The sequence below is a fragment of the Bombus vancouverensis genome, chromosome 5 (genome assembly GCF_051014615.1).
Source record: "Bombus vancouverensis nearcticus chromosome 5, iyBomVanc1_principal, whole genome shotgun sequence".
In the NCBI taxonomy this organism is placed as follows: Eukaryota; Metazoa; Arthropoda; class Insecta; order Hymenoptera; family Apidae; genus Bombus; species Bombus vancouverensis.
This window is the reverse complement of record NC_134915.1, coordinates 968,646-984,465: the sequence shown is the minus strand read 5'-3', so window position 1 is coordinate 984,465 and position 15,820 is coordinate 968,646. Positions and strand designations below refer to the sequence as shown.

The 15,820-nt window shown below is 32.5% G+C and overlaps 1 protein-coding gene and 1 long non-coding RNA gene across 7 annotated transcripts in view; one reads left to right on the top strand and one right to left on the bottom strand.

Annotated features, from left to right (window-relative positions):
* The window catches only part of Tsp26A (Tetraspanin 26A), a 128,440-nt gene extending 119,529 nt beyond the window's left edge, over positions 1-8,911 (top strand). For all 3 annotated transcript variants that reach the window (XM_033333483.2, XM_033333484.2, XM_033333482.2), the window contains one exon: positions 546-8,911. In XM_033333483.2, the coding sequence (XP_033189374.1) occupies positions 546-614 (69 nt within the window). In that variant the 3' untranslated portion in view covers positions 615-8,911. The remainder of the gene's footprint in view (positions 1-545) is intronic.
* A 140-nt stretch (positions 8,912-9,051) lies between these two features.
* Positions 9,052-12,918, bottom strand: LOC143302735 (uncharacterized). 4 transcript variants are annotated; one of them, XR_013058508.1, is made up of 5 exons: positions 11,985-12,917; positions 11,120-11,176; positions 10,462-10,826; positions 9,961-10,121; positions 9,052-9,874 (listed from the first exon to the last, which is right to left on the bottom strand). It is a non-coding gene; the product is annotated as an uncharacterized LOC143302735 (long non-coding RNA). The 4 variants fall into 4 exon arrangements; XR_013058505.1 differs by having other exon boundaries at positions 10,462-11,176; positions 11,985-12,918; XR_013058506.1 differs by having other exon boundaries at positions 9,961-10,113; positions 10,462-11,176.
* Between the last annotated feature and the right edge of the window lie 2,902 nt (positions 12,919-15,820).

Here is a 15,820-nt window from a genome sequence, read left to right as displayed (position 1 = left end):
TCATCTGTAAAAATGAACCTCTACTCCACTTTTTATCAATCTCCGAATTTTGTTATATAATTAAATGCATGATTAATATTCAATTTTCAGGAGGAGAATGATTTACTTTCATAAGTTCAAACAATAGAAAATTCTGAGGCAAATTTGGAAAACAGCGTTCGTAATATCGTCACTTTTATCTACTTTGTAATTTTTTGTTGAGTGATCTAATATAGCTTCTGAACAATTCGAATATGAAAGCCAGCGATATAATGTTCAGCTTTACAATGAAATATTATCACAAGATAGTATCTATACCACTCGTCGAGTAATTCTAAATCTATCCCTGAGAATCTAGCGATAGCACACGAGTACTATACTTTTATCGAGAAGCATATTTCTCAATTACTTGTAACGATTATCATATTACTAATGGCATTTTATATAAGAACACTGGAAGCACAAATTATTTGCAAGATTATTGTCCATTATTAGATATCACGTATCAATTGAATAATTTTACTGTCGTTAATAAAATGTTAATGAAATTTTTATGTTATTTCCAGATTCTGGGAATCTGTTTCGCTCAAAATCTTCGAGCGGACATATTCGCACAAAAAGCAAAGTGGCATTGACAATTTCGGGCCCCCACGGCGGTCTAGCATCTTATACTAATAGATGCTGATCAGTTGCGTTGATCGAACTGGAAAAGTCGTCGAAGATCTCGAGAACTAACAGACCTTTGACGTAAAAATCGACACAGTTCCACGTGGAAAGTGCAGGATTCAAGATCCAGACGTCCGAACCAAATCGACTAAAGATACAGATATTTTTTCACTCTTCAATTGCTGACACAATTACGAAGACTGCGTACTTCGACGAGTTTCGCGATTTCGTGCAAACACATCACTCATGATCACCTATAAATGTTTATAACTAAAGTCTCGACGTTTTATCATCCAACGTTTATATTGCATTTTATAAATTGACAAGCGAATCGTTAAGCGACGGATCACGTTTAAAGGACGATCAAAGTTCCAAAGTTTCAGTGATAATTATCATTATTAAATTATCACAGCAGCGTATCATTTAGTTTATAATGACGATATAGCTCAGCTTAATGCGACAACTTGTTGCATATCCTCAACTAACTATTTTATTGCCAAAATGACGCGAAGAAAACGGTGTCAAAGTTCCATCGCTGTTTCGTTTTATTTCTGTATAAACTTATGGCGAATTTTATGACAAACCAAAACCGTTATCAATCAAACCTTAGATTCTTACATTGCAATTACAATTATTGCTCATCCTTATTGTTCTATGTTAAGGGATTATTCGAGCTGATCGGATTGAACACTTCTTGTGAGTTTACGTGCTTTCAAATATTGCGAACAATCTATGTTTAATTTATGTTTTTGCGTACTTTATAATCAGGCTGAGGATTTTTATACATTTCTGCGAAAAAGGACGCAGAAATGCATAGAATGCATATACCCAAAGTAGAGTACTCATTATATTTTCTAATAGATAAAACGAATCTCTATTGACTCTCTATTACTACGAAAATATAAATTTGCATAAAATCCACAGTCTATTTATACTCGCAACAATGACAAGTAGCGCGCTGTATTTTAGTTTAAGGCACTTTCATACATCATCGTTTCATCGTTATAATACAAGAAGCGTGTGAGCAAGAAGAAGAAATATAAAGAAATTTGCTTTGAAGAAGCAAATCAATTGTAAAATACGATTCGTTCGAGGACTATAAAATGCGTAAATTAACAAATCGTCGAAAGTAATGCATGTATTTGCAGCGAAAAGAGTGTTGTTCAATTTATCAGCAGACTGCGGATTTTTGTGCAAATTCAAGTGTTCCAAAATACAATAGAAACTGTAGAACTTGTAAAGAATATCAGTTTACATACAAAGTATTATAAAAAAGCCCTATGCTTTGGATATCTTACATATCTTTTCATATTACGTGCATTCTGAGCGATTTTACATTTTCAAATATCCCATAAATGCATAAAGGTCCGCAGTCTACCCATCAATTTTCTCAAACCTTGCGCAAGCCATTTTCGTATTTCACGGTCTACTGGACGTTCCTTGATACTCGGTTTGCGCCTGTCATAATTATAATTTGAGCGAACAAGGCGGAAAAGACGTTGCCTCGGACTTTTCCGATTCTTCGTCGAGATCGATACCGTTCTTCTGTTCTTGACGAAGGGAAAGTCGATGAGTTCGGATAAGGCGCGTAGAAACGAGAGGAAGGGACAAAGAGCAGAGAGCAGAAGAGACAAATAAAGCAGAATAATGCCTGCTCGGTTTACGAGGAACGGTGTGTCGAGGCATTAAAGTCGATTGACGTGATGTCGTGGGGGCGCGGTGAACACGACTGAGCTCACCGCACAGCAAATTCTTGTGGCATGGCCACGAGAGTAAAAGCCATATAACACGCAAGTGTACAATAACCTTCTGTTGCTCCAATTGATCGTTAAAACGGTTGCTCGAGCCACATTGAACATATTGATCCTGTGCTACATGCCGACACGTTCCCTCCATCGGTAGGCCAGGTGCCTGTCGTATCGTATATGCTGCCGTCACGTGGCTAAATTATATCGACGAGAGACAGTAGCGGTGCTAGTTACTCTATGAATTAAAAAATATTGGCCCCTTAATTAATATGGACCAGTATGCAGATTCGTTCATTAACTGCCAACATTACACTCTGACACATCCTTTCTTCATTTTTTGACAAACAGGGCAAATATGTGTCAGAGTATCTCAACTAACAGCGAACACATGCGGTGACTAGTAGTATATGTATATATTCACTGATTCACTTTTATATTTTGCCTTCTAAAATGCCGTATCGGCTTCTTTTGCGCTGATTCTGTTTTACCGACTTAATCCACTGATTCGTGTAATTTGGTTCCTAAAGTTCGTTTTACATACTTCTCTAGTTTCCCGCTTGTACTTTCCTCTTTTATTTTCTCTTTTTCTTTGTTATTCCCCGTTCAAGCAGTGTATTTTTATAACAGCGCAAGTACGTTTAAACAGTGCGTTTTCCTTCTCGAATAGATAAAAATGGTTTGCGGCTCTAAAACAACAATGCCATGCTTGTAAATATTCAATGTATACATGCATACATTTGTACATACAGAGTGTTCTAGTTCTTTTTGGGAAGACGATGCTAGCGTGTTTCACAAGTGAAGATAAGAAAAATAAGTAAATGTTTACTGAAAAGTTAGAACTGGATTGCGGATTTATATACATCTATGGAAAACTTTAAAGTGGAGAAATATATAAAATGCAGGTAATATATAATAAATGTTCAAAGTGAAGTAATTGTTATCTTTTATGGGTAAAACAGATGTTTATGTAGGTTTCATTGCCTTAGGTATGTAAATAAACATATGAAATCGCATACAAATCCGCAGTCTAGTTACAACAAATATACAGAATGATAATTGGTAATTGCTTCCTTTAAATGTAATAGTTAAACGAACATTAGTGTAAGCACTGGATCAGTTCATTTCTTGAGTTCCAAGATAGGATATTCCGCTGTTGGACTTTTATTTAAAAGATACGCGCAAAAACTGCTACAGAAATAGTTCATAATGTATTCACTGAATTGAAAAAGAACCGACAAGAAACTCGCAATGCAAAAGTGTTTGTAATTCAATAATTTCAAGTGGAACTAACATAAATTCCGCGAATCTGTTTCTACTTTATCGAACGAAAAACTGAAGCGTTGTTACTTCGTAATTTTGTTACAACTTTTCAAAAAATTATTTGTCACGCTATGTTTAGAACTCATAGACTCTTCGCAGCGTATGCTCGCATCGTTTTGCAGAAAAACTGAGACATTCTATATATCTGTAAACGTACCAAACGGAGCGTTCGTATCTTTTGCGTTCCTAATTCTCACGCGAACGAATGAAGAAAGAAGGAAAAGCGTCAAACTCTCTACGCTAAAAGACAAAATAGAAAAATGCATAGGTACTAAGGCGAAGCAAAAGAATGTTTAAAAATTTAAAAACTAGGATCTTCGTAAGAAGTATCCAATTTGTTTCCTCGAATTTCAATAATTCCCAGATATAACTTAAATTAACTAAACTGAACAATAAATTATAGTTGTTTATAAATAGCAACCACTTGTTATTCCTTGAATTAAGATGGATCATTTGCAAAATTAAAAGAAGAAATGTTATCGTTTACAGGAAATCAATGTTGCTAGAAAAGAGTAGCGTACTCGTTTCACACGATGTTTAACTGTTGTTCAAATAACCGAAGGAAACGTATATTATGGATTAGGTTTGCTGTAAACCAGGCTTGTAGAGTGAACAATACTTTAAAAGATATATATTTCCAGAAAATAGTAATAATAATGAAAGAGAGAATACAAATATAAAGGATACTTGCGAGAATGACAATCATATCGAAATATAAAACAACAAAATGTAACTTACAATGTCTTGTAATATTATATTAAATTGCGTACGTGTTTGAATCGTTTCTCACACTTGTAACTAAAGCAGTTAGTTTCAATGAACATATGCAATAATTCTAGTCCGTCCGTTTGGTACATCAATCTCGGATATGAATTAAACCTTTCAATTGATCGCAATAACGGGACGTGTCGGCACCGCACATTGGTCCAACTTGTGTGCAAATTCTCGAAACAGCAAATTATTTCGTTGAGACGTTTGAAAAAAGGGTCAAGGATCGGGAAATAAATCAATGAAAATACGTCTGAAAATTCGATCGGTTGTCGAAAGATTGGTCTTTACGTATAATTTAGCGAAGGAACAACAATTATATGAAAGTATCGAGTCCAAACTAGTGATAGCATTTAAACATAGCAAAGAGCGGCTGGCCCGCGAACTTGGTGTTTTCAGTTTCAATGAAAATACTGTTTCATAGAGCGGAGTATCAAGAGATATCTTTAATCTTGATTTTCTTGTTGTTTCCCGAAATAATTTTTATACGAATATGTACATATGTACATATACATTAAGATGATTCTTAATCTTACAAATAACTGATCTGAACGAGAATTATTTCTCTCTCATCTCGCGGAATTCTTCTAATCTGTGATATAATAATAAATGAGCCAAATCGGTTGACTCGACGAAACAGAAAGCGAAAAATCTTGATGAACAGCGACCAAGTGCTTTGGCATTAAAATATCGAAAATTTTAAAAACAGGGTATAACCACTTTGGCCTGTGAACGACTCAAATAATGCCTCGATAATTCAAACACGATTGGATAACAATGAAGTGTACTCGAAAAGTATCCAAATTTAAACAATATGACATTTTAACACGTAATCCATACTCTTTCACTGCGTTGTTCAAAACTTTTAGTGCTTCTACTGTTTTTAAATCTTTCTCAAAGCTATAGCTATAAGACTTTTAAACTAGACTGACGAGCCCAAGGCTGAAGTATTTATGCGTTTTATTAAACAGGATTATGGAAATCTAGAAGCAATATTAATTGCAAATTGTGATACCGCTTGAATAAAAGGACTTCCAAACTGCTACAGTTAAATTTGGAAACTTCTGGAATACATTTTGTAACGTTTCGATCAAACTTATGGCATTAAGATGATAATTCTTCATAGATTACAATAATTCCGGTGCATGAGAGCAAACGATTTCCAATGAAACATAAGAACCAAGTACATCATACGAGATGGTCCGTATAAAGTATTATGAGTTGTTTTCCAGAGGATTGTTAGACATAGTCGCCACACATTTTCTATTTAATAATTCACCTAATTTAATATTCATGGATGAAGGAAACTCTATCGTTAAATGATCCTAAAGAGAAAATAGTACCATGACTGTGATAAGAGAAACAATGGAAGAAGCGAAGAGAGAAGAGAAGAGAGAGTGTGTGTGTATTTGACCACAACCTGCTAGTGAACTCATCTGTTAGGCTACCTACTATAACTGAAAGCGATACAATAAGATCACAAAATCGGCCAGTGGTTAAAGTTTACAGTTTTGATCACCGCAATCAATAATTTGAAATGTATAGGGCTCATAAGGACCCTAGAGCTTCGTTTATGATCAGTCAGGCGATATCAATTCTAGAACTACTTCTTCCTCTCTAAAAAGAAAAATAGTCTCCTTATTTATAATCTCTATTCCGGTTTTATGACTCATTGTACGACACGTTGAACTAAATGATATGAGAAATAGATTTTAAAAAACATAGGTGTAGCATACACACCCACTAGTTGCGTCTAGATCAATAGACAGGCGATATCAACTCTAAAACTATTCCTTCCTCTCTATAAAAAGAACATGTCTCTCTATTTATAACTTCTATTCCGGTTTTATGACTCATCGTATGAAACGTTGAACTGAATGATGATAGAAACTGATTTTAAAAAACGTGTGTGTGGCACACTAGTGGCACACTCTTCATGTCGTTTTCACCTGCTATATTTTAGACGCTGAGGTAGTAAAAGTCAAGGTGAAGGATTGTATATAACTATAGAAAAGAATAGTAGGACGAGTAGGAGAATTGTAACTCCAGTTTTCTTCTTTAATGAAATCACATAGACATTTTCATATGTATTAATTTGTAATAATTTCATTCTATAAATAATTAAAGGAATGAAAGAGTGGTTAATTTGAATTTGATTTTAATGAATGTTTAAAATGCTGTTTTATGAGATTTATAACAACAACTGTTTCCACACTTGTGAATTATTATTGTTACAATTCTTATAACTGTCCTTCATTGCATAGAAAATAAGAGAAATTCATATATCGTATCATCTGTTTCTCATTTTATGTGTTTTCTATAATTTATACACCGACGATGACTGATGCGTTATTTAGAAGTATAAGAAATGTTCCTAGGACTATAACAAATTTCATTTTTCCATAAATTGCGAAAAATATGAAACAGCGATATAACGATACATTTTAAAACCAGTAAAAGTTTCTATATATGTGTATGTCCAATAGTACGTATTATACTTAGCTACTTAGGTAATATTGAAAAATTGTTGTAAATTTCTACAAAGCTGCTTCGATACTGTCCTATAGTACAGCTGTATTCCATTTTCTGAAATCTTTTCTTAAGTTGAAGGAACAGGAAATAGAAAAGAACGTCCGTTTTACTCTTTGGAAAACTCATTCGTTCTCTGAAAGTATTCGGTGAATGATTAAACGTTCGATAAAATATTTCCTTCTATTAATCCTCGAGAAGATAACTTACAATACTTTGCGCGGATCATCTACAATTTAAAAGGCAGAATCATCTAAAATTTAACAATCGTAAACGTGTTGACCGTCTTTTGATTCAGATATACATATATGCTATGTATAGCGTAAAGGCTTAAATATTTTATACTATTGGATCCTGTGTTCAGATACAGTACATGAAATGTATCTCCAAATTTTTGTATAGCTGGTCGCAATGTGCTAGTTAGGTTGGTTAAACATTTGTCGAATCGTAATTAACATAGCAATAACTCAAAGAAGAATATTATCGTTGTTTGCTCATAATGCATTCATAATTCCGATGCATTAAGAATAGTTTCTACTATAACGCTATGATGATAATACGTGATGTTAAATAGTCAGATTTCTCAAGTATACTAAGTTAACTGACGATTGCAATTTCTGCCACGCTGCGAACGCAGTGGATCGGAGTTAAAGTGGGCAGAGCCTTTGTAACTCTCAAATATACAAAGGAGTCATACAGTGATAATATTTTACGAAACACGCATATTTTATATAGTTAATTCATTTATTAATTCTCGATATCTCATTATAAAAATCTGTCATGTATCTAAAACTGTTTTGTTAATTGAGTAACTACCTATTAAGATCCGACTCTGTCTATGTACTAAATAAAGTATTTTAAATAGTTTCAGAAACTTAAAATTACAACTACAACAGCGTTCATAGAAATATAGTTTCTATAAAATCTGATTAACATATGGACTCATTTATAATTCTTTTAACAAGCGAAATGTTATAACGAAGCTCTTGATCATTCCGTACAATCGAATAAGCAAAACAAGACAAATTGTGCGCTTTGTATCAGCATCAGCATATACATATATCTTCTAAACTATGCTGAATGCAATGACTAATTAAAACTTCGTATAGTTATGTATATTAACTTAATTTGCCAACCTGATCCGATATTCTTCGCAAGATAGATCATCTTTGGACGAAGAATATACGGATCACGTAATAAGTATATGCGTATTTGTTTAAGTTTCTCTGACGTATTATTAACCCTACTGCGGTTCTCCGATTTTTCCGTCTCGTCCCTATGTCGACAGATACAAACGCTTTTAACGTTCTAGGAAAATTTGTAACATAATATTCAAAGAAGGAATTTGCATATCAGTAACGATTGTTTCATATTTCCTCTGAACTGAGGAAACTTTTTAACGCTGGAAGTATACAGGATCGAGACGAGGATGAGCCGAGGAACGCAAAGTAGAGTTAATAATAGGTGTACAAATGAATAATCCAATGAAATGAATAATCTTCAGTGCTCAAAGTCCAAAGCTCGGAGCTGTATATCGAAAAAATACCGCAAGTAGTTCAATCAAAGTATTTGTCGCTGCCTTTTATAACTTCAAGCCACCTATTTAAGCAAGTGATGAATTCCATCACGAGAAAATGTGTCTTTGGATTCATTATAGATTCATTTATAGAATTTACATTCATCATAGAAGATCCGATCGTCAGGACACTGATAAGTGCAGGACACGCACTGCTTCCACGACGAATCACATCATAAGGAGTCTCGGATGGGACATGTTTGCTTTTCGTATTCAACCAATTTAGTCCCCACCGAGATTATTTGCGTTGCTTACATTACACGTAGTTTACGTATATGAACTTGGAATATTCGTATCTTGATATCAATAAATTGACAATATTTAATATATTATAATCAGATCGATATGTTACAGCTTTTCAAGGACGAGCGTATGACTTTGCAAATCGCTATTGCGCGATTGTGTAATACTACGTTACATGAGAATGGGAGACAGTAATTTTTGGAGTTGCCTAATGAATAGTTAATAGTTGATTAATTAAATAGTAACAAAAATGGCATTGCCACAATACACGATCTATCAATACTGACTTTCATGACCACACTGGCACTTAGGGTCGCTTATTATACCTGTCCAGGCTGATGAGATGCCCAGGTTGTAATGGCCTGACCTACACCTATTGGTTGCCATTATAATTTCTCGTTTTTAATTTTCCTCCGCATACTATGATTTGGCCTTTTGGTCATGGAAATGTAGTAAAAAAAATTAAATCCTTTGGCAATTAAAAACAGTTGAATCCGAAACCTTCTTCGACGACGATGTCGTAGGTGTTTCCTCTTGCTACCATCTTAACGTGTTCCTTGAGATTTCTAATGGGAATTTTGGAGGAATTCATCGGTACTGACTTGGCTGCATCTTTTCGGGACATCCTGCAGCAGCTAGCTTATTAACTAGACATTATTTCTTCGGATACGAAGTTTCAATTAGCGGATGAGACAAAAAAATGACACAACGATCGGATCTGGTCCGAGGACACGGCATTTTTCGCTGATGAAATTCAGCACTTGCCTGATGGATGGCTTGAAGTAATAGAAAGCTAAGGTTTGATACTCTGATTGCATAATTTGCTGTATTCTTTTTCAACAAATTTTGAATTTCACTGACACTTTCGGATTATTCATCTATACATCTGCCAGTTATTTTGGTTTGAAGAATTTGCTTCGAGTGTTCATCTAAGGGTGCAATTTCTGGTATTTTTATTTGTAGTAGTCAAGTATGGTGTAACTCCAACACGTCGACCGTTAATATGTATTGTGCATTTTTCCACAATGTTATAAAAAAGCGGTCGCTGCAATGGCCAACAGAGAAACATTAATTTTCTGTGCTTTAAAATACAAACTACATAAACATATTACATGATAGGATTATATGTACTTTTTATGTCAGCCAAATATTTATGTATACTCATTTTTTATGAATCAACGATTCGCAATCGGTACTAGATGTTTGAAAAGAATAAATTGATTTTTCCATAATCCTCTGTACACGTGGCACATCCTCTTTGTATCGTAAATTGGTCTGTATTTGCTGAAATGCTATAAATGTTACTGCTTTTTGTGTTTTGATAGGAAACCTAATAAATTAATTATCGTGTATTAAAAGTGGAACGATGTCAAAATTGACGACGATACTAGCGAAACTTATGCTGAAATTTATGATAGCTGTAGGAACATCTAAATAATGTACAATATCATATTCGAACCTGTATCAAATTTGGTAGAAGAAAAGGAAGAAAATTTTATTTATTTCAAGTTGAGTAGAGAAAATATTCCATTTCAAATCTAAATACACATCGATTTCACGATTTTATCGTGTACAGGATTTTTAAATGAAAGCACATCCATATTATTGATAATGAAATTAATTATTTATCACCTTTTTTTAACTGAGAAAGTGTCCTATATACGTAAGCTTTATGTTGCATTTTACATTCCATTCTTTTTGCAATAAATAATTTCTGGTTGTAAATTTCTTCTTTGTTGTCATATTATTTCCAACAAAATTATTAAAGCAACTTTCGTTAAGTCCTCTAACTTGCATTTAGCAAAATGTCACAGAAATTAATTTATCTTTATTTTTTAATTTTAACATATTTTTATAAATTATCATACTTTAAGTTTCCAAGATAATAATTTTTCACTTTCGATTTATTTCTATATAAAGATTAATGTACACAAAATCTCACGATAGACCAGAAGAGGAAAATTTCTTCATATAGTTTTATCTCCCACAACCATTGCCTTGAAAAAGTGAAGGAAGAATGTTTATGAAGATCATGTAAATATTGTATATGTATTTAAGAATAAAGAAATAGGTAACTGCTTGACCAATACGAATAAGGTGCGAAAGACTGTGTGATGTGGAACTCTATCCTAAAGTAAGGACTAATTAACACTAATAATTTTAAAAATTACATAAAGTACTTGTGTCATTATTATACACAAATTAGAGCAAACAAATCATCGTGCCAAATATTGAATCACGTATTCGGTTGTAAATTAATGTGATACCCTCTAGGATTATATATACTTACAAATTTGATATTATTTTCTTTAAATGAGTATATAGAAATTTGTAGACTCCTTTTTCCCTGTTATAAAATTGAATTATATAATTAGTCGCATTTTGTACGAAGTAAAATAATGCAAAAAAAGAAGAAAACGCAAAAATGTATGTTTCTTATACGATATCTAGCTTTACTGCCATGTTATAAGTAGAAATTTACGAAAAGAAATGCAGAAATGTATTCGAAACATTATTATATTTGATCGGAAACCTTTATTTTTTAACACGTGAAACTTTTATTCAACGTAATTAATTGAAATAATACTAATATTATGCATTCCTTTTATTGTGTTTAAGATATATTTCTGGCAAATATCAATAAATTATTTACATGTTACTGTTTAGAAATTACATTTCCTTCTATTCATAGCGTACAATTTAGGCGGAGATTATAAAAAAATACATTCTTTTAACGCTCTATACATATATAATATAATAACCATATGTGACTATGAAACTATAAACATTTATCAGTAGCTTTTGCATACGAAACCTTCACTACAAATATGGTCATTATTACCAAGTGTTGAAGATCTTGTAAGCGTAAATCTATGAATATACCTAACAATTATTAAAGGAGTACATTATTTTCTAAAACGTGAGTTGTTAATCGATAAGCCTTTAACTATAGTTAACGTGCTTACAAATGAATCAATATGAAGTAAATATAACAATTTCATTGACAAAAAGTGAAAACATATTTTTCTTACTGTATGTTTCCATCATATTATGTAATTTACGTTAGCATCAATTACGATAACTTGTCATATTGAAATTCACATTTTAATGTTTCTTTAAAATTTGACTTAAAACTATAAATATAACACACTTACCTCTCACAAAATAATAGGTATTCCTCCACTAACTGTATAGAAACATACTAACAAAGTTGTGTTTCTTTTCCTACTAATACTTGGCACATCGAAATGTCACGTGAATGTACATAAAAGTGCAATATTAGTACAATATACCAGTAAACATTTCCTTCCAATTCTGTATGTCGAATTTAGTATTGGAAAAGACGTTACTGCTATCAAATTCGTTGTTTTGTTGCGTCGAATATTGTTTTCGTGTCAAAAAGTTATTTACTTCAACTTCCGACCAGATAATTCTTTCTTTATTTTCATAACCTGAAAATGTATTGAAGATATTAAACGTTAACCATTTAATTGAAATTGTACCATTTCCCTTAAAACGTAGTACGTAATTCTATCATCTTTAATTAAATATGTACTATTTCGCTATTATTTTTCTCAATTATGATAATACTTGAGTGTACTGTAATAAACTATTTTCTGTCCATTCTCACACGTTAATACTAAAGCGAATAGAAAACTTTACAACTGCGATTTATATCGTTTCGAATATACGTGCAATATGATTGCCACGCATCGTCCAATTTGTGTATGTGTGAATAAATACGTATAAAGGATAGTAATAATACTTCAATACATAATCGCCTTTGTAAATTTATAATATAATTTCATTAATCTGGTTGAGTTTGTCACAACAGAAGGAATCCATAAATTAAAGAATTACTTATAAAGTACATACGTATTGCATTCTGTCATCACAGTTTTAATGGATATTTGCGTTTAATAGGACAGATTCTACAGATAGGTCTTATTCTAAGGTTAAATAACAAAAGAAAAAAAAGCTAGATAGATAAACCTTCAGTATCTATCATAATTCATAAGTGTGTATTATTGACATTAAAAGAAACGAAGTTGTCAAATCATGTGTCATTCGTAAAATATTTCTTGTACGAAATAAATAAATAAACAAATAGGTCTCTGGTAAACTAGCAGTCGTTAGAAAGTTACAGGAATTTAGCATCGATTTTTCCATTTTCAGGAATATGAAGGAAAATTGTAGGCAATAATTTATAAATAATGACATAAAGAGATATGTCATTAGCATACGTGTAATACAGAAAATGAGTTTATGAAATATTTGTGCTGCTAATCGAAAATGTACCAAGAAGAATGCATACATACATATATTTAATGGGCATGTTTCCTGTTTAATTATTCATTGATGCATTTATAATAACGATTCTTTAATAACTAATTTTTTAACCATAAAAATGTTTCTCAGCGTTTCACAGATTTGCGCCCATCATTTTCCTGTTCCTCGCATCACGTATACAGAATACATCGTCTTCTTATAATTATTTCTATACTATACTGTACCGTGGTATACTGTATTATATTATATGTACATATTTATATTTTGCTACTGTAAACTTTCATGACTTTGACAGTCTACTGGATTTCCGTGAAATTTCAAGAAAATTGTTACTAAATCTTTAAAAAACACAATAATATGACGACTCGATGGTTTTAAACTATGTAGATGAAAGTATGTACGTGTATACATGCACAGGGTGTTTCGTTTATCCTGTCGTCTTCAATATTTCGTCACCTTTGCAGATACGAAAAAATATACGAGGAAAATGTTGTTCGCTTTAAAACGACAAATATTGCGATTCGTGTTTCTCCCCTTCAACGAACGGACATCATATCGAATTTTTCTTGTAAAATGATACAAATTTAGGGCAGAAACAAGAAATTATACAATTTGTTAATTCCCTTTAAATTATCTTGAATTTTCTACTCAAGATCCCTTCAAGATCAACGTATCTACACGTTTAAAATTCATCTCTTATCAGCTATGATAATACAATGATAAAAATGTGCCATTATTTTACAGAAATCTTTAATGACCTTGAAAACTCGAAGAAGAGTGATGTTAAAGAGAAAAAACGTAAATCAGAATATTTGCTGTTCTAAACCGAACAACTTTTTCCTCCTACTCCGTTTCGTATCCGCAAAAGTAACAAAGATATTAAAGTGGACAGGATAAACGAAACACCGTGTATATGTAGTCGTTTATTAAGTCGTTTGTTTGTAGTATGATTAAAGATACAGATGCGATAAGCACAGTACTAATTTCCTACTTGAGGAGTCTGAATAGGAACAGATATCATTAATGATGCAATCTAATTTGCTACAACAATTGGTTAAGCATTTGTATAGATAAAGCAGTAAAATGAAGAAGAACAGAATCTCCAATAAGGTTATTAACTTCTTGCGAATCATTTATATTCTCGCGTGACTATCGTCGGATATATTTGAATGAATATTAAATTACAAACGTTTTTGTACGACTGCCATTACTGTTAATTCTCTACACCTTTCTTCGCCTGTGTATTTTAACTTTTTATCATACTAATTTACAATTATATATATATGTAATATACTAAACAATGCGTATTTTTAAATGTAACAATTGTAATTGATTAATGTACATATACATACATAAAACTGTATACTACTCTCTGCGTAATAATTAAAACGTTGCTGTAACATTTTCTATCGGTAAATTAATATTTATACTTATATTGTCATATAAACTAATAAAAAATTACAATAATTGTGATCTACGTAATTCTATTTAAAACACATTCATGTTAGGCATTCAAATAACGTTTTCGTGTAACAAATTTTGTTTTTCTATAAAATTCGCGAATAAAACGCGAAAATTCAAAGTCGATTTTCTCGAAAACAAAGCCTCAAACGAAAAATTTTTATTCTATATTTTCGACTTCTTTTTTCGCGTAGAATCGCCCCCTTTCCGCTTGTACCGCCAGTTGCCAACCACCCTGTATATCGGCCAAGGACATCAATCTTCGTAAATGTACTGAAACTAAGGCTTAAAGCTAACTTTGCAGCTATAACTTAACAACAATTAAAAATCAGACTTAAGGGTAACCTTTAAAACTTTCGACAAAAAATAAGTTCCCCATTGTCCCTCACCGACCAACGATCGTGTTTAAAGTTAACTTAATCTAAATTTTAGAACTAAAACCTACTTGTAAGCAAAGCTAGACTAAAGGTAGATATTAAAGAGATACTAATCTAAAGTACAACGTTATATTCGAGCAAAATCTTTTAACTAAAACTATAAATGCTTTGGCAAACCAGTTGCTCTATTTAATAATTTAATATTTGAAAGGATTATATAAAAAAGCTTCCAACTTTTCGTTCTAAATTAAACAATGCATCTTTGTAGAAAAAGCGCTCACAAAATGGACCTAGTCTAGATATATTTATATCCCTGTTGAGAGTCAGACGGACCACCATGGGGTTTTAGTCGATATAGTCCTACACTACCCCGTCGCTTTCTAGAAGAGCAGTGGGGTGTTCATGAGGATTTCCCCATGTATAAAAAAAAAGATATCTTGAAATCTCAATTAAAACTAAAACGCACCTATACAACGATGTTCTTGCGATGTCCCACGATGTCCCACGGTGTCCCACGGTACCCCCGCAGGGGTGTGTCAGACAAGTCTAGATTACCGAAAGACCGCAAAAGAATTTTACATGTTCTAGGGTGGCCTATGTTAAAGTAGTTCTTAGCTTGAGTCTGTCGTTTTACAAATGCTAATATATTTGTGATATTTTTTAAATGTATATTATATTGGTTTCCTAATATCTACAATAGTATTTCAAGCTATTAATATTTGAGAAACAACTACCGGCACCCTTACACGGGGAGATGACTACGCTCGAGTCCAATTATAAGTATATCAAATGAGTAATTCTAATTTTCCATAAAAATGTATCCTACGTTGTATTAGATCTTGCTTGTTTTAATTTAATGCAGA